The 26,714-nt window shown below is 41.6% G+C and overlaps 1 protein-coding gene across 4 annotated transcripts in view; it reads left to right on the top strand.

Moving 5' to 3' along the window:
* Positions 1-26,714, top strand: part of TBC1D1 (TBC1 domain family member 1) — a 209,885-nt gene that overhangs the window by 80,948 nt on the left and 102,223 nt on the right. For all 4 annotated transcript variants that reach the window (XM_019741934.3, XM_074322281.2, XM_019741932.3 and 1 more), the window contains exons 3-6: positions 20,409-20,927; positions 22,910-22,999; positions 24,807-24,911; positions 25,436-25,565. In XM_019741934.3, coding sequence (XP_019597493.3) covers positions 20,409-20,927; positions 22,910-22,999; positions 24,807-24,911; positions 25,436-25,565 — 844 coding nt within the window. The remainder of the gene's footprint in view (positions 1-20,408; positions 20,928-22,909; positions 23,000-24,806; positions 24,912-25,435; positions 25,566-26,714) is intronic.

Below are 26,714 nucleotides of genomic sequence, written 5' to 3'. Positions count from 1 at the left end.
GGAAGATGAGGCTGCCAGTGGAGAGTGGGATGGGGGGATAGATACACTGGGAGAGGCCAGAGGCAGGGCTGCAGGTCCTGCTGTGGCCTGGCTGAATTAAGCACAGGCCTAAACCAGTGCTTGAGGTTTTGGACTCATAGTGAGAGAGAATATACAGTCTGACAGCTGATGAAAAGATGGAGTAAGGAGAGAGACGTGTAGAAGCTAGTTTCCAGGTTTCAAAGCTACCTGGGACACAATTGGGAGACCAGGAAGTAAGGAGAGAGGTCTATTTTAAGGCAAAGAGAATGAACATGATTTGGATGTTTCAAGGTCAAAGTGCCCAAATTCTGGGTGATTCTTAAAGAGGTGATTGGAAATTTCAGTCATGTTTAAGGAAGAATTCAAAGCTAAATATGTAGACAAAGAATTTCTCTTTGTTGGCCTTGGGGAAGTGGATGAAATCCCTGGAGAATGAGGGGAGAGAGGGAGGGAAGGAGGGAGGGAGGGAGGGAGGGAGGGAGGGAGGGAGGGAGGGAGGGACGGACTGACGGGGAGAGAGAGAGAGAAGAGAGAAAGCAGAACACCATAAAGAGTCTTCCCCAAGATGTCTTGAAATGCAAGTGCATTTTACTAAATACACTCTAAAGGAGGCCAGTGCTGCAGTAAGATTTCCCTACCCTATTTCTCCCCTTAGGGCTTAGCTTTTATTTTTTGCCTCTTATCCTTGTAAATCAAAATGAAGTCTCACTTTTGAAAATGGCAGCATTCGGCGACTACAGTTCCCACTTGGTAGGTGGAATTGTTCCTTGATTGCAGAATTAATCGAGGGTAGATCAGAGCTGAGTTTCAGAGAGTCACTGAAGCTTCTGGACAACGTTGGCCTTTTCCTAGACTTGGGAAAAACAACAAAGCTCTGAATACGTTCCCGGCAGCAGATCGTGGCTGGCGCAGCTAGTCTTTATCGCTTGCCAGCCTTGGTTTCGGTGTTGGTTCTCTAGGAATGTTCCTGATTATAAAATGTCTGGTCTGGTGACGCTGAAATGTCGGGTACTTGTCCCCACCCCGACCCCCCCACACACACAGGTAGAGGAGCCTGCAGGGCAGGGAGAGAAGGAGCTGGGGGGCCAGGCAGGTTCTCGACACCTGTCTTTACATAAAGCCCTAGACTTGGGGAATGGAAGGTCTGCCTTTGAGCAGCGTGGACATGCTCCGTCGTCCAGCGCTCGAATCTTCACAAGGGATGCTCAGCATTCCTTAAGGAGCCCATGCCACTTGACATAGCTCTGATGGAAAGAGTTTTGTATTCCAAACAGCATCTTGCTCACTTTGTGCCTCACCTTCCTCCCATTCATGAAAGATGGCACGCCAGTGCCTCTTCATGGTGACAAGATGTGCAAAGGCAGTGACATGTGTCCCGTCTTCCCCTGACCAAGCAGAAAGCCCAGAGCTCCTTCGCTGTCTCCATTCATGGACTTGCAGGCACCTTGCAACTCTCATTGCTGCTCCTTTGAAAGTCTCCTAAAACCAAAACTTTGGGGCTCTATTATCAAGAAGGATGGTGAGGCTCTGACCCTTCTCTTAACAGAAGGATGCCATTTCTCCTAATGCCATAGGCTTTTTGTTCCTTTTCATTCTTTTAATATCCAGGTCATTTTGCTAGCTTATTGTCTGGGTTTATAATCAACACAATCCTTAAATCTTTTTCACATGAACTTTTGGAACGCTGGGTCTGCCCCATGGGTACTTAGCCGGCCAAGGATTTTTCTTGTTTTGGTTTGTTTTTTGTAATTTACATATAATATGTTACATATATTCCCTTGTCCCTGATGTTGGTTTTTTGTTTGTTTTTTTTCATTGTATTAGCTAATTTATGTTTTTAAAATAGAATTTTGGAACTGGAAGTGGTTTGAAAAGTACTGCAGTTCATTCCTTCCCTTCCATGTGACACAGAGTAAATGGCCTTGGAAAAGTGGCTGGGGAGGGATGGTTGGGTGCTTGGACAAGATCGGATTTCCTTTCTTACACACTAGGAGCATAGGTGGGTCCCGGAGCGAGAGAAATGTTAGCTGAGAGCGAGGCACTGGTTATGAACTCAGACTTAGACAAGTCATTCTATGTGCAATTTTATACTGTTTCATTTTTGTCTTGTGTGTTTCTTTGATTTCCTTGATCTCTAAAAGCAGGAAGAAAGTATTTGCCAATTCTGCTTTTGAGGATACAATTTGAGTTTTATAAACATTTATCAAAGTTTTCTAACATTTATATCTTCTGAGAAAGCCCAGGAGCAGCAAATAGTATTGTTACTGTTATACTTGGTATTATGTAAAGTATAAAATATGTTAAATGGAAAATAGATGAGACCAGTTCTAACTAATATCCTGTACTGGCCAAAGTTCTGATTTGCCTGTTGATCAAGATTATAGAAAAGGAATGGCTTCCTGGTGAGAATAATTTATTTCAAGAAAAGGACTGCAATGATTTGAGAGAAAAGACCTGTTTCTACCACTGATCTGAATAAAGTTCAGGATTCTTGAACATATGTGACCATTTTTCCCCCCGAGAATGTAGTTAATGCTGTAAAAGCTAGTGTAGTGTGTATTTAAAAACTGTAAATGATTGACATACAGGGATAGGTATGAACAACCTGTATGAACAACTTCTTGAACAATGGAGGGTTAGGGGTGCTGAGCCCTGCATGCAGTAAAAAATCCACATATAGTTTTTGATTCCCCCAAAACTTAAGTTGCCCCTTGGTATCTACTGGGGATTGGTTCCAGGACCCCCGCAGATGCTCAAGTCCCCGATTTAAAATGCTGTAGGTCAAGTCATACAGTGTGCCCTCAGCATCCACAGCCTTCCAACTGCGAATGGAAAACAGTACAGGTATTTACTGAAAACAGTCCACATATAAGTGAACCTGTGCAGTTCAGGCCCGTGTTGTTCAAAGTCACATGTATTTCCAAGACGTACCAGAACCTATTCTGGCAATCCTGCGTTAATAGGTTTAAGTTTCTAACATTTGTTTAGAAATTACCGTGGACTTCACAGATGTTGGTGACAGGGCTGTGGCTGGGCTGCTATCTGTATGTCTGCGCAGGCTGCACACTGCACAAAGGCACCCAGCCAAAGGCCTCAGTAGGGGCTGAGGTCCCGCCCACGCTGGGCTTAGCAAAGTCTGCCACCCCTAGCTTTTTGCCTGTGAGGTGGAGGAGGACGGAGGTTTGGCTTTTAGTAATTTGAACAGAGGTACTATATTTGAGGGTGTAGCTCTGTGCTGTAAATGATACTGTGTTTAAAAAAAAAAAAAAAATTAGTGCTGTCAACCTGATTCCATACTGTGTCCACAAATGTGATCATTTGAATCACATTCATTTTACTTCAGTACCTAGGAAGTAAGACTATTTATCTGATTAACAAGGCAATGATTTATCTAACCTCAAGTTTGAACTGTCAACTTCATAAAATAGACCAGTTCCTACTATATCACAATTTTCACTTAAGCTACAAGTTTTTGTCTTAAGTCCCTATGCATGCAAAAGGCAGGCTTTTGAATATCACTTTTAGACTATCTGAAGTTTATATTTTCTGTAGATACTGAGGTTTATTTTTTCAGATTGTTTCATGACTTAAAGGCATTTGTTATTTAGTGAAGCATTTGAGGGCGCTTGGAAATGTATGCCCTTTCACTTGTACATTAAAATAATTTATCATATATTTAAAAGGATTTTTCTCCTCTCCAAATAATTTTGTCCCTGGGAGGCCTTCGCTAATAACAAACAGTAGACAGTAACCTCTAAAGTTTCTTAAAGTTTAAGAACAATGTACTTTCAAAAAAATTAAAAATAACCTTTTTTTAAGATTACAAAAGCAATCGATGAAAATTCTAGAAAAAGAACATACTGATAGGCAAAAGTAACAAACCACCACATTCCTGCTACCCAGCGACTAATACAGTGAGCCATTTCCAGATCTTTCTTATTGTTAGGCACTGGTTTAAGTTGTGTCTCTTTTGCTGAAAATAAATAGCAGAAATAACAGTTCTTCATGTGTACCTTTTTTTTTTTTTTTAAATCTCAGAATTTTTGGCCAGAATGCCAACGTGGACTGGAGTAGATGGGTAAGAGGAATTAATCCCTGAGCACATGCTAGTTTCACTAGCTGCACAATTTCCACTTTCTGTTCAGGAATAAAATGTTCTTGGAAAGATAGAAAACTCACATGAATAAATATTGAATTGTAATTTGTGTTCAGATTTCTGGATTTTTTTTTTTTGGTCTCAGTGGATTGTTCTACCATCTCTCTGTCACCTGGCAAAAATAACTCTCCAGATAAATCCACAAGAAAAACGGTTTATTTGAGAAAAAGGAAAAAAGAAACAAAAACCACCACCGCAGTGTGGGAATACACACCTCCAACCGGGGCTCCAACCGGCTCCCAGGTGAAGAAGGAAAATAATGGCCCGGTTCCACAATGGCTATTCTATTCATTAGCATCTGTCCCCCTGAAGTTACCACGAAGTTCAACAGGAAGTCAGGGCTAGAGAGTCAACGGGGTGGGGGGCAGCCCCACCCACAGTCTCCCCAGCTCCATGGTTAAGCATCGCAAGATGTCAGTTCACTTTTATATCTAACCACTCAGCTTCTACATCCAATCAGTTACTAATTCTTGCCAGTTTTACTTCCCAAATAGTTCTTTATTTTATCCTCTTCTCTCCATTTTTCTTACCACTGCCCCAGTTTAGGTTGTCATTTCTTCCTCCCCAGTTGCTCATTTGTTCCTTCATCATTCATTTCTTCAGTCTGAGTGTGAGGAACAGTGCCAAGAACGGGGGTGACGAGGCCTGTGCGTTTTGGGACTGATGGTTTCGTTAGGGATGAAGCCACTTCCACTCAACATCTGCCATTCATCCTTCCTCTACTCTTTTTTCCGGCAAACCCATCCTTCCCACAGCAGCCATATGACCTGTTGGAACTGTAAGCCGTCCCAGCCTCACTCACCTGTCTCAGTCTCAGGGTTTTGCTGGTGGCCTTGAGCAGGGTATTCTGCGCCCGGCGTGCCTCCCTCCACCTCCCCTGACCAGCCTCTATTTGAAGGCAGCCCTGGGGTCCTCTCCTATGGACAGGGTTCTGTGGCCCCTCTCTTCCTGTCCTGCCCACCCCCAGACGTAGGTGCCTTTCCTCTGATCAGCTGCTGAGTTGAGGCTCTTATTGCTTCCATGACCTCCATCACCTTGCTTTGTAAGTAGTGTTACGTCTTTTGCCCCACTCTAGACAGTGTCACATTCATCTACAGCCCCAGTGTCTAGCACTGATCCAGAAGAGTCTGTGTTTCTGTAAAATGGAAATAATGATGTTTCCTCAGAGGGTTGGTGTGAGGATTTAGTGAGAATGTGTCAAGCACAGCGTCTGGCACATCGTTGGTTCCATAAGTGGTATTAGTGCCTGAGATGCTATGTTAACTTAACATCAACAACTAGATTCAGATGAAGGTGTCAGAAGCTTATGTTTTCCCCCTGACTGTGTGCATATGGTTATATAAAATATTGGTGTCACTCTTTCTACCTGATAGTAAGCTTAGGAAATAAAGCCATTTTATTATTTGTTTCTTTTCCTTTTAACCTATAGAGTTCACCTGTAGTACTTTGGTGTATTTTCAAGTAAATATGTTTATTGAGGTGAATTGGTATTACATTACCCACTTTACACTTTATTTGCCTCGAATTACAGTGTGGGTGTTTAGTAAATACTCTGACACAGCCCTGTAGGAGCCACAGAAATGAATCAAATGGTATCCCACCCCCAGCCCAAAGTGTGGTGTGGGAGACAGACTCAGTGCTGTGACCTGTATGACAGCAGAGTGTCAGGGGTCTGGGAACACAGGGAATGGAGCAGAGGAGATGTTTGAACTGGATCTGGAAGAATCAGCAGATGCTAGCGGAGAGAGGATGAAAGAACATTCTAGAGCAAAGGCTCCCTGCTTGCCTGTAGTTGCCAAATGTGAGCTGTACCCCAAATAACAGGTTCTTGAAATGAAGATTCAGAGGTATTTATTTTGTCATGTTTTTCCTATTCTCCCACTGGCAGGGATAATATAAAGTTAATAGTTGAAAAAATAATTTTCCATTTGTATATTAGACTAAATTGCCATATTCAAAGACTAGCTAGGTAAAAAAAAAATCACATCAGAATTAAATTGAATATTTGTAACATTTGAAAAGAGTTGCAATGTCTTTATTTTGATGAAGAATTTACATTATGTAGAAATTAATTCCATAACTCTAATGGACACTTGAGTTTTACCAATTAGAATTTGCTTTCCTTTCTAAGTGCATCGTGCCATTGCAATTTCTCTTTGTAGACTTTGATGCCTACAGCTTCTGGTGCGGTTTTCCCATTTTCATTTGGCTTTATGTTTGCATTGGGATGGTGGGATGGCGTTGTTGCATTAGTCATATATACAATATATGCACGCGATGGTCCCAAGAGAGATGACTGCTGGTGATAGTGATTGGATCTTTGAGTTAGTTGTAGTTGGTTTTCTCAGCCCCCTGGGCTTCCTTTAGTCCAAAGGTCCTTAATCTCGGATCTGAGGATGGAAGTTGGGGAGTAGGGATCCATGACCTTGGATGGGGAAATAATTGACATCTTCATTTTTACAAACTTCTAATTGAAATTCAACATTTCTTTCAATCATGAATGTAGCCATCAAACCCAGTAGCATTAGCAGCTCCTGTGATGGTAACATGAATAAAATCAGTTATTTTTATATTGATTACAGTTGTTATTTCTAAAAAATATTGTGTATGCTTATCATTACTTTGAATTACAACACTTATTTGACTTTCCTCTAGATCTTGTTAACTATGGTAATAAGCGTATAATACTGTGTCATAATTATTTGGATAATTTCCTTTTTAGTTCTTTTATATTCCTGTGTATTCTATTTTACGCATTTAAAGACGTTGTTCTGAGAAGGGTCCCTGGGCTTCACCAGGCTGTCAGAGGGGTTCTGTGACACAAAAAGTTTAGGAGCCTCTACTTGGTCCCTGGGATGCATTTGATAGAGAGCATTCCAACATTTGCGTAGAGAGGACTGGTAGGAATGTGGGGTATATAATTAAAAGCTGAGAATCCTCACTCACGTCTACTAATCCCGTAAGGTTTTGCATGTTGCCCCAACCCATAGCAGCACACAGCTTAACACAACCTCAGTAGCTCTTGTGGTCATGGTGTAATACATGCTCACCACACAGAAGGATGGGTTACACTACATTCTCTATAGCCTTTGAAAAAAATGCACTAAACGATTCTCATCCCAAAATGGTAAGAATAAAAATAGCTGAGGCATTTAAAGGGGTCAGCCTTCAGCTGTCTAGAAAAATCTTGTAATCCAAACGGACTGAGTCCCAGTGTTTCTGGTTTACTATGTTTACAGCGTTTGTTCCTTCTGCATGGCTTGTTGCATGCTGCTGTGCACAGGCGTTGTGTCGGGGCCGTTACAGATTCATCGTGGTTTTCTTCTCAAGTCTAGTTGGCGTATTTCTTTCTCATCGCTTAAGAACCTTGCAGTCAGTACATTCTTATTTTAAATTGCCACCATTTCATACATTGAGCAAATTTGTTAACTGCTTGCTGTGTGCTAGGCCCATCCTAGGCACTTCGGGCTATATTAGTGTGCAAAATTAATGTCCCTTTCTTCGAGCTGACATTCAAGCATTTAGGTGTTTCATGCGCTGAAGTTTGTAGGGCAGTCCTGAATATGCCACAAAAACTGTTTGCCACTCACAGACCTGTGAGGTTTGCACGGTGCTGGTTTTCACACTGGTCCTGTGGGTCCCCCATGGGACCCCAGGGCTGACGGAAGGAAGGAAAGAGAGCGAGCTTTCTGTTCTTCAGCTCCATTTTCATCAGCGCGCCCCTGCTCTTGTTTATTTGGGATAGCTGGAACGTTGGAGGTGGGGGAGAGTTCTGTTGCCTATAGGATGTTTGGAAATATGGTCAGATTTTTAAATGTGGCTGGCATTGTGTGCTGCTGGAGGATATAGACTAAATTTTTGTCATTTATGAGTAGTTCTGTACCGAAAGGTATTTGGAATAATAGCAAGCTCGTTGCCTGTGGGTACTGTTACTTTTGTTATTTTAATTTTTTTTAGTGGCTTAGTAGAACCATTTATTTTGCATGTGGTTTTGTGGGTAAGGAATTTAGGAAGGGCTCCACTGGGCAGTTTGTCTGCCTGGCTTCATGTGGGGCAGTGAGGTCTAGGTGATTCACTTCCAGGGTGGCATCTTTGCTCACCATCTGATATCTCAGTGCACCTGGGCTTTTCTTGCTGTCCACCTGGGGCCTCAAACCACCAGCGTAGCTTTGGTTTCTCAGGTACTGTTTCTTTGAGCTAGAGTTGACCTTTTCTTACCTTGCAAACGTGAAGGTAACAGCTAGCATTTATTGGGAACTAATATATACTGTGTTTCCCCGAAAATAAGACGGGGTCTTATATTAATTTTTACTCCAAAAGACTCATTAGGGCATATTTTCAGGGGACGTCTTATTTTTTCATGTACAACAATGTACATTTATTCAAATACAGTCATGTCATCTTCTTCTGGAACATCGTCATAATGTACTGAATGCATCCGTCTGGCTGATGATCTTCACTGGGGCTTATTTTTGAGGTAGGTCTTATTTTCGGGGAAACCCGGTACTTGGCTCTGTACTAACAAGTCTCACATTCATTGTGAACCTACAAGATAGCTGGCAATATGCCCTTTTGATAGAAGAGGATGATAAGGTTCTAAGAGGTTGTGTGACTTGCCCCGGCTGGCACGTGAAGCTGCTGAGCTGGGAGCTTGTTTCAGTATTCTGGTTGGTAGATACAGGTTCATGGCCTAAGCGAGGACAGGATTTAGGGCTGACTCTTCTAAGAGTTGTGACCAGCAGCAGTGAGAGTTCATCTCCATCTTTTTAAGGTTATTGTGTTTCAGTTTCTGCTCCCAGATCCTCCGTTTCGTTTCTTTCCTCATGAAATGTTTCTCTCTGTTCTATTAAGCAACACTGGATTCACCCCTGCTTACCTCCCTTCCCTCTAAAATGTGACTAGGGGTCCAGGCAGTTTATGCAAAGGTTGGAATGCTCATCAGAGCTTTGTCAAAACAGTTTGTTATTGAGCGGAGCTCATGACAAGTAGCACAAGGTAAATTGGAATTGGATCCTGAACAGGTTAAAACATTTTTGGTGTTTTTTTTGTTTGTTTGTTTGTTTTTAATGCCCGTCGTGTACAGTGTTTGCAGCGAATGAAATTGATGCTGTGGTTATCAGAAAGGGATGAGAATGGCCCTATATGGATCGACATGGAACAGTGATATGCCCGTGATGATAGGAAAGTTGCAGGGCACTGTGATCCCTCCCTTGTTTTGTAAAGGAAATGACCATTTAATATACAAAGCCACGTGTAAGAAAAACCAACTGTTAACTGGGTATTTCCGGGTTTAGGATTATGGGTGGCTTTATATGTTTCTATATTTTTCTTTTACATGGTTGTATATTAAGCTTATTATTAGAAATAAAAGATGACTAGCTTAGCAAATACATTCTGCTGCTGTTTTAAAAGACGGCTGGGTTATTGAGCAGTGGTAAAACAATTAGTACTTGTTTTTCCTTGGTTCTTGAGGTTGGCCCTTTCACTCCACGGCAGGATGCCACAGCCCAGCTTGCTCCCCGCTGGGGCCCAGGGGAAGGGCCTGACCTCGGTTCTTGGAAGGGAGTCAGAGGCAGGGTGCAAGGCGTTCCTCTTTTCTGTCCCTTTGGCTCAGTAGCATCCTGCCCGCAAAAGGTCTTGGTCATAAAATGATTGACTTTTTTTTAGTTCAGCCTAGAGGCACCTGGCTGGAGCCCAACGGGAGCAGGAGCCCCAGGGACTGGGGGAGTAGAGTATGTGTACCAGGGAGGTATCCCAGAGGGAAAACGTGGGCTGTATTTTGAAAAGGTCAACTCTAGCTTAAAGACAAGGCGAAGAGTTGGAGTGGCTGCCTCAATTCTGATAAACGGATTCCATTCAGGGTGTTTTAAGTACATAGAGTGAGACTGTGAGGTCTGTCTGGGTTCTGGGGCTAGTGACACAGGAGTCTTGCGAGTCTCGCGTTTTATTAGGAAGTAAGGTTCCGATTTGAGTAAAAGGCCTAGACTGTAGGGCTTACGTAGTGAGCCTGTCTCCCCCCAGTGTTTATGTCTGGCCTGGTAGGGCTGTTCCCAGCCTCACGCTGAGTTGTCTGTGTTCTGAGTCACAGCACAGCCTCTGCAGGATGACTCTTGTTGCTGTGGCTCACAGCTGTACGTACACTTGGCTCCATACGTACACGCACGCTCCTTTTCCCATTCAACTGCTTTGGGGGAGAGGAAAGCCTTTTACCTAAGAAAAAAGGCCAGCCCTTAGAGATCTGGCTGAAACCCAGAAAATTCTTTTGCTGTTTTTTCCATCGAGTGCATTCTGCTTACAGGTAAACAACGGAGGCGTGTGAATCTGGAGAGGGGCAAGGACTGGTGACACGTCAGCAGCCCGGTCACTGAGGACTGGCACCAGTTCGATTGCAGACGTGGGCCTTGGTGCAAGGGGAGGAAAATTACCTTTTAAGAGAAACAGAATCATCGTTGAGTGGCACATTTAGACCTGTGTGTGACGCCATGTGTAGGCATTTTACAGATAACCCATCCATGTGTTTTGGTCCTGTTGCTTAGTTCTCTTGTTTTATATGTTTTCATAATCCTTTTTCATTGTAGCAGAGAGGAGAGGGGCCTGGGAATAATGCACAAACAAGTCATTCTAACATGAATTCCACTTTCGCCCTTTCTGAACATTTTTTGATATAATCTAAAGTTTTATATATTCCTTTTTAAAAATTTATTTATGTATTGTTTTATGGAGTCAATTTGGACTCCCTGAGGTCCCTTTTTGGAGGGAGTACTCCCTGGGGTCTTTGGTGGCTGGTTTTATTCTAAGAATGGCAGAATTTGGTAAATATTTGAATCATATTGCTCATAATAATTTATTTGAAATTTACTCCATACTGAGTATATATTTCTCTTAACCGCCTTAGCACTTCTCCTGTAGTGCTTGGCACTGCACTTTGTTTAGTCATTTGCATACTTGTTTATTCCCTCTGTGGATTCCCTGAAGTAAAGATCTATATGTGATTTGCCTTTGTATTCTCCATAGAATTTCGGATAAGGTTTTATACATAGTGGAAAGTTGAATAGGACTCTTAGCTGCAATTGACAGACAGTGTAAAATGGCATAATCAAAAAAGGAAATTTATTGGCACAAGAACCCAGTTTTCTGGCTTCAGGTATGGCTGGATCCAGGCCCTCTGCCACATCAGAACCATCATTCTCGTCCTCACTCTTCCATCATTGCCCGCCCTGTGTTTGTTGCACAACCTCTGGAATTCTCTGACATGCATTTATGAATGATGGCACCTACAATTCCAGGCTTATAGTCTCAGAACTCTTAAGTCCAGAAACAAGATTTTTCAGCCTCAGCACTACTGACATTTTAGGCCAGAAAATTCTTTGTGATGGAGACCGTCCTGTCTGCATCATAGGAAGTTCCGCAGCCTCCCTGGCCTCCACCAGCTGGCTGAGTTGCCAGTAGCATCTCTCACCCTCCAGTAGTAACAACCAAAAATGACTTCAGACATTGCCAAGTATCCCTGGAGGGTGGGGGCAGCATTGCCCCTGGTTGAGAATCACTGGTGTAAAGGAATATAACAAGTTTCTTTTTTTCCCCTGCCAATTCCATAAAATGCGTAGGCCTAGCAGTCGTTGGTCTGGATTGGGTGATGTGCCCAACCCCGAACTGATTATGTGGTGGGGCCGGGTAATAGAATATGCTGGTCGGCTTAGCCCAGGGTTGCCATTCCGCTCATGCCCTGGGCTTGTGTGTGCCACATAACCATTGGAATGGGAATGGGGTGAGGTACTATTTATTATTAGAGGAAAGGGGGGGTGAATTCCATGTAAGACCAAGACAGAAGGGAACAAAAACCTCCCAAACCAAAGCTAAAAACCACCACAGGTACTGGAACGTCTTTTTCAGTTGAGAGTGACATCTTGGAGTGGTAGAAAGAGGATGTGTCTTAGCATCAGCTGCTGCTGTCCTGACTCTGCTGCTTACTAGCTGGTAACATTGGGCTAGTCTCTGCCCCCACCCCCAACAAATTACATCATGCCTGTGAAAGCATTCTGTTTTTGGTAAAATTGTCATTGCAGTATAACGTACAAACAGAATTATACATAAGTCATACACTCAGTGACTTCGCAGTTTGAATAATTTTGTGTCGCCAGTACCCAGATGAAGCAGCTGGACAGTCACCTCCTCCCAGGCCTCCTCCCAGTTAGTCACATTTTTCAGAAATAATCACTGTCCTGCTGCCTGTCATTATAGTTTAGTTTTGCCTATTTTTGAAATTTTGCAGAAATGGAAATTATACCATGCGGTTCTTATACCTGTTTCTATTCATCACAATGTTTGAGTAGTTACCCATGTTGTTGCCTATAGAATAGCTTGTTTATTCTCATTCTGTATGTTTTCGATTATATGAATATGCCACATGTTTCAGTTCTGTTGATGGACAGTGTGTTGTTCCTAGTTTGTGACATAGAAGTGCTGTGGCTGTCCCTGAACGCAGCACCTGTTGGTGAGTCTGGGCATTCCTCTGCTGTGATGCCCTAGACTGGAATTGCTGGCTCCTGCACCAGGGTTTTAACTGCTCTGAGAGTCTCAACGGCTTTTGTTTTGAGGCATAAATGAGAACAGGTGAAAAAGACTCGTGTGTGTGTCCTAATAGAAGGTCCATGTTCTCTTCCTTTAAGTATTTTGTCTAAGGTTATTGATTTGGATGTGAAAACACAACACTAGGGCAATTAGTTAGCTTGAAAATAAATTTTAATAAGTCTAATACGGTTGGTCCTGAATGATTTTAGGTAGAAGCAAAACAGTATTGGTGCCGAGTGCTCTACTGACTTTACTATTTTGTTTATAAATACACACTGTATGACCAAATATTCCTTTGTTGATGATTTCTCCCTTAGTGACAGAATTTCAAAAATGTATCATTTATAAAAACTGATTATGGTGTATATCCTGGAGAAGGAACCAGTGCTTTGTTTAATGGTTTCTCTAGCACATTTCCATGTCTTTAGTTCCTGCCTTGTAAAACAGGGACCCCAGTGTTCCTTTTCAAAGATTTTGTAACATACAGAACTAATGTTGGGTGATTGCTATGATTAATTGCTTGTTCATTGTACTTGTGTTTCTTAATCTTTGAGAGATTGTTTTGAAGTAAACTGTGATCAAAACTATAAAGTAGCATTTCTTATAAGGCATTTGCTCTTATGTGTCTAATTAGCTGAGACCTCTGAAATGCGGTGACTTTATCTGCAAATCAGATTTGCCCTTAAATGGTATAACAGTTCATCAGATATCTGTGTGGCTGGCGACTCTGTATTTTTGTCTTCACTCGTTTGTTCATCTCTGCTGTAAGCATGGTCTGCACAGTTAAGTAAGCTGCTTTAGTGCTGCTACAGCACACAGCCTGCCTAGGGCCTTAATAATCAAATCGTTTTGGGTATGATGTTGTGGGGGGCAGACAGGGTGAAGAGGCGGCATTCCTTACCTGGGGCACAACAAAAGACAGGTAATAAATTCTGCTCATTAGAACTGTGGGACCTTCTGAAGACTGCATGTGCCAGGGCCCCACCACCAAACCAGCTGCTTCGTCTACACTGGTGGGGCTAGACATTAGTATTTTAAATCCTGATGATTCTAATGTGCAGCCACATTTGAGTCGCTAATCAATACATTAAATGAAGAGGGTTGGACTTTTTGTACATATGATGTCTGACAATTACATTCACGAACTCATCCTAGAAAAAGTGCTACATACCTCATTGCTGAATATCACTATAGTCATCTTCGAAGTACTCCCCCTGGGAAGCTATGCACCGACGCCAGCACCTAGTCCACCCTTCAAAGCAATTTTGGAACTCTTTTTCTGGAATGGCTATCAGAGCTGTAGTCGTATTACCCTTGATGTCCTGAATGTCATCAAAATGCCTTCCTTTCAATATTTCCTTTATCTGCAGGTAAAGAAAGAAGTCACTGGGGGCCAGATCAGGTGAGTAGGGAGGGTGTTCCAGGGTGTTCCAATACAGTTATTTGTTTACTAGCTAAAAACTCCCTCACAGACAGTGCCATGTGAGCTGGTGCATTGTCGTGATTCAAGAGCCATGAATTGTTGGTGAGAAGTGCAGGTCGTTTTTGTCTTTTTCATGCAGCCCTTTCAGCACTTCCAAATAGTAAACTTGGTTAACTGTTTGTCCAGTTGGTATAAATTCATAATGAGTAATCCCTCTGATATCAAAAAAGGTTAGCAACATTGTTGCAACAAGTTTGTGAACTTAATTGTCAGACCTCTGCATGTTCCCAGGTTGAACATTCAATGATTTATTTCATGAGTTCTGTCAGTATTTACAGTAACCAAACAAAATGTTTTGACTTTTAAAAATTGTTTTAGAAGACTTACAAAATACTGTCCTAATTTTACAGTGATATCATCTCCCACTTCTTTCTTTTCCTTTCTTACCTTCTCCTACCCTCTTTTGTTAGCTCTTGCAGCTATTAAATCTCTTCTTATGTTGGATTTTAGTCTCATAGTTTTAAACGTTTGTAGAAACATGTTGGTTTAGTCAGAAGGTTGTAGTGAATCTTTCCAAGGGTTGTTTTGGGGTATGACCCCGGCTTTTGTGTTTGCGTAGACCCTTTCCATGCGATTTGAAAGCTAAGAGTTTCTCCAGTTTGCTATTTCAGAACTAGGGAAGCTGAATACCACTATTTAACATATGATGAAAGATAAGGATGAATGAGGGTGTGCGGCACTGTGTTAGGGGCCAGCAGTCATTAGCATTTCTCACGTGCCAGACGCTTCCTCAGCCAGCTAATGAGCACATCTGATCTCTCTTTTGGGAAGAGGTAACATTAATCTGACCTTTTGGCTAATTGTAAGCGCAAAGCAGGAGTTGAGGCATTATTATTAATTCACCATGAGGCGCCATGGCAGGCAGAACAAGACAGACCTCTCTCCTCAGGACCGACAGTCCGTAGCACATGTTCAGTGTTATGCTCATGTTTGTGTTCTAGCATCTGTCACATTGTAGTGGAAATCACATGTTTAGACGTGTCTCTTAGTTCTTGCACTGGAAGCCTCATATGGTCAGGAGGAATCATGTCTTATTTGTTGTATGAGGTGTATTCACATCTTTACGTGAAATCTGATCTCAACAGACCGAGCTGTTGGATAATACGCACGCTCGCATGTGTCTCGTCTTGACAGTGTAAGACAGGTGTTTTATTCTCTTTAAATAATTCAAGTAGTGAACACTAGTTAAAGAAGAAATTCTCTTCAGTATTTTGTATGAAATTCAAGGCAGGTAAGAGCGAGTGAAGAAATACTTGGTTTAATTTAGTTTTCTTCCCCCATTTACCTTGTTGATGACCAACAAATGCAAATAACCACTCATTACCTACAAAAACAAAAGTCCGTTCCTTCTGGAAAATACTTATGCTGAATAATTATTTTCTGTTTAAATCGCTTCTTTTGACTCCTTGCAGTGAGAGAACATTTCATTCAAGGGACAAAGTAGAGTGTGGCCTGCTTAATTTTTGTAGCTTTGGAGTGTTTCAGTGTTAAATAACAGGAAAAACTACTAGAATTTTAAAAAGAAATATGGGCTCCTTTTGATTCATTTAATATTTATGTGTTACTAGTTGGCAGGAAAATATAAGTGTAAATGTGAAATGACTTTTCATTCTAAATATTGTTTCAGAGGCTCTTTCCTAAGTTCGTGTGAATAAAATTACACTTGCAGTGTGTTTATTATGATCCTTAAAAATTCCTAAAGCCTTAAAAAGAAAGTTGACCCATATTTTTCAGTAAGGACTTTTTTTTTTTTTTTACAGAAATGAACATTTCTGATTATCTTAGGGTATCATTTTCCGGCTACTTACTAAAAACAATATTCACTTAAGCCTGCAGCAGAAACGTCATGCTATAATGTGCATTTGTTAGTATGTGAATTCGAAAGAAACTTGTTTTGGTTGTGAAATAAGTACAGATTTACTTTAAAATTAAGCTTTAGTAGAAACTCAAAATAGGTAGACAGAAGAACAGTTTAGTAAATTTTTATGTCTAAACAGGACCTGTTTCTTAATGTTGGTGATTCATTTTAATTAACTTTTTTTTTTTTGTATTAAAAATGCGTTTATTGGGACGAGTCCTCACCAATCTGAGTCAGGGTGCTTTTCGTGCTGCTTCCTTCTGAAGGAGCATCCTTCTGTAAGCCTTGCTTTTCCTGCTGTCGGTGGACAGAGGACCGTGGAGCAGCCAGCACACAAAACCACTCGTTTGTGCATGGCTAACGGTGGTGGTGATTTTATAGCCTCCCGGGCCTTTCACATCCATGAAATAGGAACTGGGGCTCTGCATCAAGTGCTTCTCGTGTTTCCTCGGCTCCTCTTCTGGAGAGGAATGAATGAGATGCTTCGCGAGAGGCATGTTCTGGTGGGGAGGCCCCACCAGAAAGCTTAATTAACATTTTTGTTGTGATTCCCAATATAAAAGGAAATACAACCAAATTTTAAACTTTTATAGAATGTATCCCAGTAAAGTGCTGTGTTTTCACTTTGGTTTATTTTGATTTATGTTATCTTATCGGCAATCAGAAATGATGTAGATATTATTGCTGTGACTAAACTAAAAAAAGATTTTTGTTAAAAGTACCCAGATCATATCAGTGGGAATAAATTCCACCGGCTTCAGCGTATTTTTCCTAAAAGGGTCTATGTATTTGGAAATTTTGTAACTCAAAGTATATGTTCTCATAGACTACAGTTTCACCTTGAGACATTTTTCAATTAAGTTTGCTTCTTCTGGGGAGTTAGTATTGGCTGACCCCCACGCCCTTATTTTTACATATGTCTGTAAGCTGCCAAGTCCAGCAGACCAGGCTCAGCCCTTGGTTTATTCTCGGTCGCCTCTTCTCCCTTTCTGGAAGAGGGAGTAGTATTTGCTTCCCTTGGCAGCTCTGACACCATCCTTGCCTGCCTGCCTGCCTGCCTGCTTCCCTGCCTGTGATTCCTAAGTTCTTTACACCTGAAATGGTGGTGTATCGTAAGGTCTCTTCTTGGCCTCCTTTACTTGCCCTTTTTCTGTTACCAAGGAGTCATAGACTGCCTCCTGTCTATGAGCGGTTCAGGTTCCAATCCAGCTCTTCTGTCTTGGACTCCAGACCCATTTGTCCAGCTGCACACGAGATGCCTTTACTTTCAGTTCCTCCTGGTCGTACTCAACATGTACAAACCAGAACTCGTAGTATCTCCCCAGACCTGCTTCTCGTTCTCTATTTCCAGCTTCGGCTTCTAGCACAGCCGCCTACCAAGATGTCTAAACCAGAGCTGTGTAAGTCACATAGAGTCTTCGATACCTTCACCTCCCACTTCCAGGTAATCACCCAGTCCTCTGGATTCTGTCTTCTAGAATCTTTTGTTCGTCCTTTCTCTTGGCTTTCAGAGCTTGGTTCTTAGTTCAGGCTCCCAGCAGACCCCTTGTCAGTTACTCGGTACTCCATTCCCTTCCCAGGCAGGGCTGCCTTACATTCATCTCACACCTCTGAAGCCCTGCCTCTTGGTATCAAGTCGTACCTGGAAACATGTTTGGAAATAAATGAAGTAAATGACCCAATACTCTCATATAACAAGGAACAGTGCAGGTGAGTCAAAGACAATGGAGAATAAATAATGGAGAATTCAGGATTTCCTCACAAGCGGACAGTAAGCCTTTATTTTTCAGGAAACAGTGCTCCAGGTGTGTCAGGTAAAGGGAACTGAACTATCAGTAAAGTTATACACTTATACACAGATGGAGCCCACTTTTTATTTAAGTAGTCTCGTAGTATACTTGAATGATTTATAGTAATGTTTAAACAACATTCAATTTTTAACTGTTTACAATTTGTCTTTGAAACTGTTTGGCAATATACCTTCAGATATTCCGAAATTGTTATAGTTTTCTGGTCAGGATCCCAGTGACTTTTTTCTCCCCACTTAACCTCAGTTGTCTCCCTTACACCACATTACACATAACTCACCAGAGCAAGGACAGGGAGGCACTGGTCTCTGACTAAAGTGTGTCGTTTTAAGATTCTGATCAAAGTACAAGAGAGATTGTTGGCTGGAAAAACTACCACAGCTCAACCTTGACCAAGGTACAGTGTACTCCTTAGCCCCTTCCGGTCCTGTGAAGCGAGGGAACAATCCAGATCTCTGCTTTGTGTCTTACTTGACAATAAATGGCACAGACATAAGTAAGTCACCAGAAATTCATGTGACTTCACACATTTTCTCTCCCCTTTGCTAAATAATGAAAGACACCATTACTCACTTCAGATGCAGTGGATGACCTAGCATACAGAAACGTCAGTTATTTTTGCAAGCCTCAAAAGACTGAGTCAGCTTTGAATTTTCTATTCAGAGAGCGTGGTTAATAACTGGGAAGTTTCACAGGACGCCTGACAAAATCATTCCACACACTTGCTCAGAAAAGCAACAGGGTTTTTGACTCGCATGAATTGGTTATTTTTCTTTAAAAAAACATCATTATTCTTTACCTCACAGAAACAACTTTTACCTGAAAAGTCTTATAAGCATTTTTCTTTTTCAGAGAGGGAAACAGACTGCTTTTTTTTTTTTTTTTTTTTTTTAGGGGGTTGGGGACAAAGTCCAATAGTGACTCGTGCGCAAAGGTGTGAATGAAACTTAGACTTCTTACCTTTTCCTTCTCTCTGTCCCGTTTTCTTTCATATTAGTGAACAATCTTTAGGCCTCCATATGATGTGTGATGATTTGACAGGAGAGGAATAGGCTACAACACAAGCAAATAGTGCAGAGAGATGTATGATGTGTGTTGACATTTCAACTTAATTAGTTTCATTTAGGTTTTATGCTTCAGTAGTCAATTTTCAAAATATAAAACATCCCTAATGCTATTCTGTCTCTTTATATGATAAAATACCTTGAAAGGATGTATCATAACCTTTATGGCAGAGAGATTGTCTTTAACATGTGCTTGATATGAAATCACAGAGAGAAAAATCTTTTGAGTCCCTGGGTTTTTGGGGATTATGTCATAAACCCAGAATATAAGCATACTTTTAAAATCAATTACAAGTGCTTCCCTTTACTGTATATACTGATCTTTGACCTGAGTTGAAAAGGTTTTTTTCTCCCTCTCCTCTGTAATGTTGTTAAAAAGACATTGGGCCTATGGGTACTGGGACTTAAATTGAATTTTCTTATATGGAAAAGAAAAAAATTGGATTGGGTGTTAGGTCATAGCAATAACGAGGCCTTTCCTTCTGAAGATTGGATCCGTGCCTGTCTTGTGTTAGTGCTGTGATGGTCCGTCATCCACAGAATCACACAGACCACACAGGCGCTACTCACTGCATTACAGATTCATCTTCCTGTCTGCTGCTGCTTTGAAGATCTTGTCAGAAGCTCATGATGAGAGGCTGGTTAGCACTTGGGATGACGATAGCACATGAGAGCCTTTTGTTCGTTCTCTGGTCATGACTTTACATTGATCCCAAAGGCTTTGGAGAATCTGTGGGTAGAAGCCCCAGTGTGTTGCTGTGATGCTGCTGCCACGGTTGCTTGCTCCTTGATTAAAACCTCCTAGCTCTGCAGTCAGTGCTATTTAACTATTAGCAAATACAGGACACAGTAATACATTGTTGTCATTGAAGAAAACAATGATGTTGTGATTTGAAGAAATGTTATATAAGATTATTTCCGTCTTCACTTATCCTCATCCCAACCATTTATTGTGGAAGACTTTCTGAGGTACGCTGTCATGAAATCTAGAAGAACGGCATAGTGTTTTGGTGAGCCACATTGTAGACACCTCTTTGGGAAGTGATGGCTTCTCCAGAGAGGACCTTGGGCTTCGGAGTGGGCCCAGCCCGAGTCTGAGTCCAAGGCTTGCCACATTGGGCTGTGGGTCCGTGGGCCAGTTGACTTAACCTTGTGGGGTGTTGTGGGCATGTGAATCTGCTAGCAGAGCCCCTGGCATGTAAGAAGTGCTTAACAAATATTGTTCCTTTTCTCTTGTCTGTGAAAGTTGTGCGTTTCCCTCCGGTGGAGGGCATTCACGGCCCCAGATTCCCTGTAGGATCCTCCGTCAGTTCCTCATGATGGAATGCGCGAAGGAGCGGGTGGGATGGACATGGTGTTGGCCCCTTGTGCAGTCATGCCCTCTGTGTGCCAGAGTCGGGGTACCACTGCCGCGCGTCCCGAATAACCCTCCTTCCTCTCCCCGCAGGTGCCGGAGATCATCAGCTCCATCCGCCAGGCCGGGAAGATTGCCCGCCAGGAGGAGCTCCATTGCCCGTCGGAGTTCGACGACACGTTCGCCAAGAAGTTCGAGGTGCTCTTTTGTGGCCGGGTGTCGGTGGCGCACAAGAAGGCCCCGCCGGCGCTAATCGATGAGTGCATTGAGAAGTTCAATCACATCAGTTGCAGCAGGAAAGCCGAATTTGACGTGGCCTCCCAGACTGCTGAGCCCGCCAGTCCCGGGGGAGGGCTTCCCTTTGCGGACAGGTTCCGGTCTGCGCTGCAGCCCTCGGGGGGCGGGGAGCAGGGCCGGCGGCCGATGCGCAAGTCCGTCTCCCAGCCTGGGCTGCGCTCTTTGGCCTATAAGAAGGAATTCCAAGATCGAAGCTTCCGAAGTAATAGTTTCTTCAGCTCTTTTGAGGAAAACGACATTGAGAACCACCTCATCAGTGGACACAATATTGTGCAGCCAACGGATATTGAGGAAAATCGAACTATGCTCTTCACGGTAAAATATCGTCAAGCTTTGTGCTTATCCCGGTCTGAGATGCGTGTTGGAAAGATCATTTGCTTTACTAAGTGAAGATTCTTAGTAAATTGCTTTTGGATTTATGTGTGAATGAATCCGTATATTTTTATACTGAATAATTCTGTTCTCGTGATAAAATCCTCACTTTAGTCCTAAGCCCTTAAAATCATCAAGGAGAAACGTAAAGAGAATCCGTTTTATATCTTTTTCTGACTTTTATCTTTCCCCTCCCTGTGGTTGTAAAGACACCTTTTTAACGTGGAAAGGACACAGTTAATGTGTGTAAGAGAGGCCCACAAAGGGATTTTTAAAAATGTATATTAATTTCAAGTAATATATTGCAAGAAAACATTTTTGGGAAATACTCCCTCTTTACTATTTTTATTAATTTATAAAACATTTAGCCTTTGTTAATCAGGATAACAGGTTATGGGGATAGCATGATATTTGAAATTCATACCCAAACTGAAATATTAGTTTAGCCAACTGCCTCCTCACTTTTTTCCTAGAAGAAGTTGGGTTAAACTGACAGCCAAATACCAGAAAAAGAATGGACAGGGAAGCTGTGGCTGGCAGTTGAGGTTCCTGGGTCCCATGCTGACCTGGGTTCTTCTTGTCAGACTCCCCCCCAGTCCCCTGGGTCTGGGCTGATGGGACTCCTTAGAACTGTCCTCCGAGTGAGCTGGCCTCCGACCATACAGGGAAATCATTGTTCCTCAGCCCCTCTTTTCTGCGGCTGCTTTGGCTTAAGACTGACCAGCATTTTAGAGCAAAATTACGTTCAATGTAACATTTTTGTGCCCAAGTCATGGCAGTCAGATGGCTGAGGAGTAAAGAAGCTGGCTACTTGAGTGCTGTGTGGATATATGAAGGTTTAAGATCAAGATAGCGAGAGTAAATAGTACTGATGTGTTTTTCTTTCCATCATTGACCTAGTACACCGAAGAGAGTGCTGTACTGGCAGTCAGACTTGGGCTTTAATCTATATTAAAAAAAAAAAAAAAAAAGTCTCTCGGTGTCATGGGGAAATCTGCTCAGTACATTTATTTTCAAATCCTTATTGTGTGATTGCTGTATACAGGGTCCCTTGCAACACACTAGAAATACAGCAGTGACCCAGACACGTGGTCCCTGCCCACGTGGAATTTAGATTCCAGTGATAGAGACCAACAACTCATTGCAAGTAATTATCTCATTACAGTTGTGATAAATGCTGCAAAGGAGAAGTAGAGGATGCTGAGAGAGCATCTGGGGAATCAAGGAAGGCTTCTTTGAGGAAGTGATTTTCACTGAGCAGGTTTCAGTGTGGCCAATTAGAAGAGTATCCTGGGTTCAGGAAGCAGCAGGTGAGAAGGCCCTGGGGAGGGACGGAGTACAGTTAGCAGTGTGGCTCTGGCCCAAGTCCTCTCCGCCTCAATGAGATCTGTTAGGGTGACTCACATCAGTGAGGCAATGTTACTTCATGCGAGTGCTCTAACTTGCAGAAGTCAGGTAAGTAGTATGGGAATGCCTAATATACAATATGTACTCAACAAACGGTAGGCTATTTTAACAAAAATTTAAAAAGACTTTTCAGTAAAAAATAATCATTGGAAAGTGTTTTGGAAGTTTTAAAAGAGAAGCTTATTTCCTGGAAGATTCACTTATGTGGAAACCCCACTTCCTTACATGGGGGGGGGGGTTGTGGGATCTGAGGCTCTGTTGCTAACTTTTGGATATCAGGGCCTTCCATCTCAAAGAAGGCTGCTGTCTTACGTAGGTGGATGCACTAAGGTGTCCTGTGCTACCTGAAATCCGTTGGATAAATGAAAGCCTTTGAAATGATTTTCTACAGTGAGACACTCAGAATCATGCCCCTTTTATCCTTGGTTTTCATAGGTCATGGAATGAGAAAGTTAGTGTGATAAATTTGAATTCAACTTTCATGAAAAGCTGGTATCTTTTTTTGTTTGTCTTTTAAGATCGGTCAATCTGAAGTTTACCTCATCAGTCCTGACACCAAAAAAATCGCATTGGAGAAAAATTTTAAGGAGATATCTTTTTGCTCTCAGGTAAATGGAGACAGGTTATTGACTCAATAGCAGTTGAGTGTTTACTTGAATTATTTTAATTCTGTCATTCAACAGAAGTGCTAAAAATGGTCACAAGATGTATGCTTTCTAAGTCTTTGATTTGTGTTCTTGCATTTCCTTCTTTTTTGCTTTGGTATATTAAGGCAAAATATAAATGTAATTTTGAAATTAAGCATTTTGGTCTTAGCAACAATAACCTAGTGGAGAAAATAGACCTATTTTTTTTTTCCCCAGTTGGTGGTAATGTTTCCCCAGTCATGATTTCCAGGTGTATATGTGTATGTCTGTGTGCATTTTTTATGTATACATTCATATATACACTCAAATGCATATTTTTAAATAGATACTTATTTCTCCTTTACAAAAGTTTAAAACTTTTTTCTGAAAAGTACCAATCATCATTGTTTCTTCTTCCTTAACATATAATAATAGACAGTGATTCTTTTTTAGCATGTTTTACTCATAATACTGTCTGCTGGAGTTCTTTCTTGATAATCTCCTGGGTGTGTTTTAGAGAGAGATTTTGGAGAATGTGTCAGTTAGAATGAGCTACACCAATTTTACTCAGGACCTTCCTAACAAATAAGAGATCATTTAAAGTTATTGTTTGGCTTTTTTTTAAACTCTGACTTCTCTAGTCCTCACTTCCATTTTCTCATAATTAATAAGATGATGAAAATATCATTGTTTGTTATGACATGATCTACTTAAGGATTCAAAAGGGAATTTTTTTTCAAAACGTGAAAATAATGTTCCTTAATAGATTGAAAATAATGTTCCTTAATAGATGTTACAAAGGAAAAGTTTTTCCAAATCATATTCCCCTGAGAAATACCCTATGCTTACGTTGCTGTTGGAGAACATTGATTGAGATGCCAGCTTACGTCAGTGATAGCCCATTTATTGGAAAATATTTGATCTGAAAGTGAGATTATCCACAGAATTTTTATCGTGATGTTTTACTTCTATTGAAATGCTAATGTTAAATGTTTGCTTTTTCATGTGATAGTTTTATGACTTCCTAAAGGGTGCAGTTTATAAGTTTACATAATCACCTGAACTTTGAGCTATCAGCATTCATATCTTTGCATGCTGATGTTCTCAGGAGATACTGACACATTAATATTTATAGACAATATCTTATATGTGTTAAGGTGCCTCTTAGGTGATACTTTCAAAACAAGTTTAGATGTTAATATTTATTAAAAAGAGCTCTTAGGAAACTATGTAGAGCCTTGGCTTTAATATCTTATGTTTAAAAGCTTCTGTACTCTTTGAGTGTAAGTTTTGACTCAGTTTTCATACCACTTTACTTCAGTATTTACTTGTTTGTTATTTTAGAAGTATATGTATATTTGAAGTCTTTTAACCTTTGTGTCTGTGTGTTTACCGTCTGTATATGTAGGTATGTGTATGTGTACAGTTGTTTTTTCTTCGCTAATCTTTGGTCTGTTTTTGACTTTCCAAGTCGTTTTTCATTTTTTGATACCTAAGAAAGTTTGCATTTTTGTGTCAGCTTTTCTCCACTTCCTTTTAGTACTAAAATGAGCATTAAAAACTCCATTTTTCAGATCTTCTCTTATTGTGGGGATAAACAGATTAGCATTTTAGAAGAACAATGTTAATCATCATTTGAGAGATGTTTTTAGAGATTTGAAACATCTGAAAAAAATCTTTTATAGTGCTCTTTCAAACAGTGCTGCGTAAATCTTCAGTAGCCTTCCTGGCAGTGGTGCCTCTTTTGGATACAACTCAACATTCCTTTTGCTTTCTCTCCCTTCCACAGGGTATTAGACACGTGGACCACTTTGGGTTTATCTGCCGAGAGTCTTCAGGAGGTGGAGGCATTCATTTTGTCTGTTACGTGTTTCAGTGCACAAATGAAGCTCTGGTAAGCCAGATTGAGCAGATCTTACCTTGAAACCTTATCTACAAGGAATTTCAACCTCACTCATTTTTCTTTCCTTAGCAGAACCATGTAGCCTCGTTGACATATCATTCTTTGGCTTTAGTTATTCATTCATAACTATTGAATAACTGGTCAGTACACATCTGAGACTTATTTGGGTGTGCATTTCAATTTTTATTATTTTCGAAGAACCTCCTCGCTTGTATCCTCTGGGTTTGCAATTTAAAAATGTCATTTTGGACTTTTGATCAGAGGAATTGGCTTTCTCACTCAGTATTGAATTTGTGTTTTTAGTTTTTACCTTACCTCCTTTAAGAGCCTTGAGCATCTATCTTGGTAGTGTTTCTCAGGCTGTAATCCTAGCAGTTATTATGATTATTATCCGCTAATCTGTGATGAACCGTCCAAAAAATTCTACGAAGCCTTTCCACAGAATTGCGAAATTTCAGCCCATCTCACTTTAAGTTGACTTTTTGCTAGCTACAGTCTCTCTTCTCTTTGATCAGGTTGATGAAATTATGATGACCCTGAAACAGGCTTTCACAGTGGCTGCGGTGCAGCAGACTAAAGCACCAGCCCAGCTGTGCGAGGGCTGCCCCCTGCAAGGCCTGCACAAGCTCTGTGAACGGATAGAGGGTGAGTAGCAGCCCCTCTCAAGCTTTGCCATAGTGGGAGCTGAAGGTCTCAGGGAAACCGGATGATCTGCATTTATTGAAAGGTTCTGCCCAACAGAGGCTTGTATGAGTTACTGGGATTGTAGGTGAACTTTCATTGTACGGTGAATGTCTTCCATTTGTCAGGTATTATGCTAGGTATGTGTGATTCGAAGATAAAAATCCAGGCCCCCTTCTACAATCTCCCCCCTGAGGGACTCTGAGGGTAGTGGAGGAGTTAAGAAAAAAAGGTTACAAAGCCATTCGTGTTAATCAACGTTGTGTGAGTGGTCAGTCACATTGGCTACGATGGAGGGATCTAGTAAGATAAGAGCTAAAGAATATCCAACAGGAGTCTCAGTTAGAAGGTCATTGGTAATGTCAGCCCGAGCAGTTTTAATGGATTGGAGGGGACAGAAGACTGGTTGCAGTTGCAGAGTGAATGGGAAAGAATAAAAGAAGTAATGACTGAGTATAGCCAGAGAAATCTGAACTTAAGGAGAAACCGTAATGTTATGATTTGGCAGCTATTTATTGAGTATTTACAATGTGCCAGGCATCATGCTAAGTGCTTTCTTTCACACATATTCTGGTCCATTTAACTCTTACCACATTGTGGGAGGAAAAGGGACTATTTCTTTTGTGCATTATACGGATAAATAAGATGAGGATTAGAGACATCTAAGTGTAACCTGGTGTAAACTAGGCATAAACTCGTCCAGGTCAGCCCCAGGTGGGAAAGCCCTAGATATTACCTGCCACCAAAGCTGTCCTCCCAGGAGAAAGCCATGCTGTGGGAAGAGCCAGCTGACTTTGCTTTTTACAAATGGAAGGGTTTGAGGAAATGCAGAGCCTGAGAGACCACAAGAGTCAGGCAGAGCCTGAGGGACCACATGGGTCAGATTGGAATGGAGGGATTCCCTCCTGAGGGATGGCGGGGAATCTGCCTCAGGCAGGAAGAGAGAAAGAAGCTCTGTCTCTGGGACTGCAGGAGGGGCCCAGGGGCAAAGACAGAACCAGGGCACCCATGAAGCAGTGCCAGGGTTGCTCATCAGAGGGAACCCGGAAGCTGAAGGGGTTCATCCCTCTCTTGTCTTGATTTTTCATTTTGTTCCACTTATGGGAGGATTTC

The sequence above is a fragment of the Rhinolophus sinicus genome, chromosome 1 (genome assembly GCF_057876585.1).
Source record: "Rhinolophus sinicus isolate RSI-liver-muscle chromosome 1, RSI-T2T, whole genome shotgun sequence".
Taxonomy (NCBI): Eukaryota; Metazoa; Chordata; class Mammalia; order Chiroptera; family Rhinolophidae; genus Rhinolophus; species Rhinolophus sinicus.
This window is presented reverse-complemented; position numbering and strand designations above follow the sequence as displayed.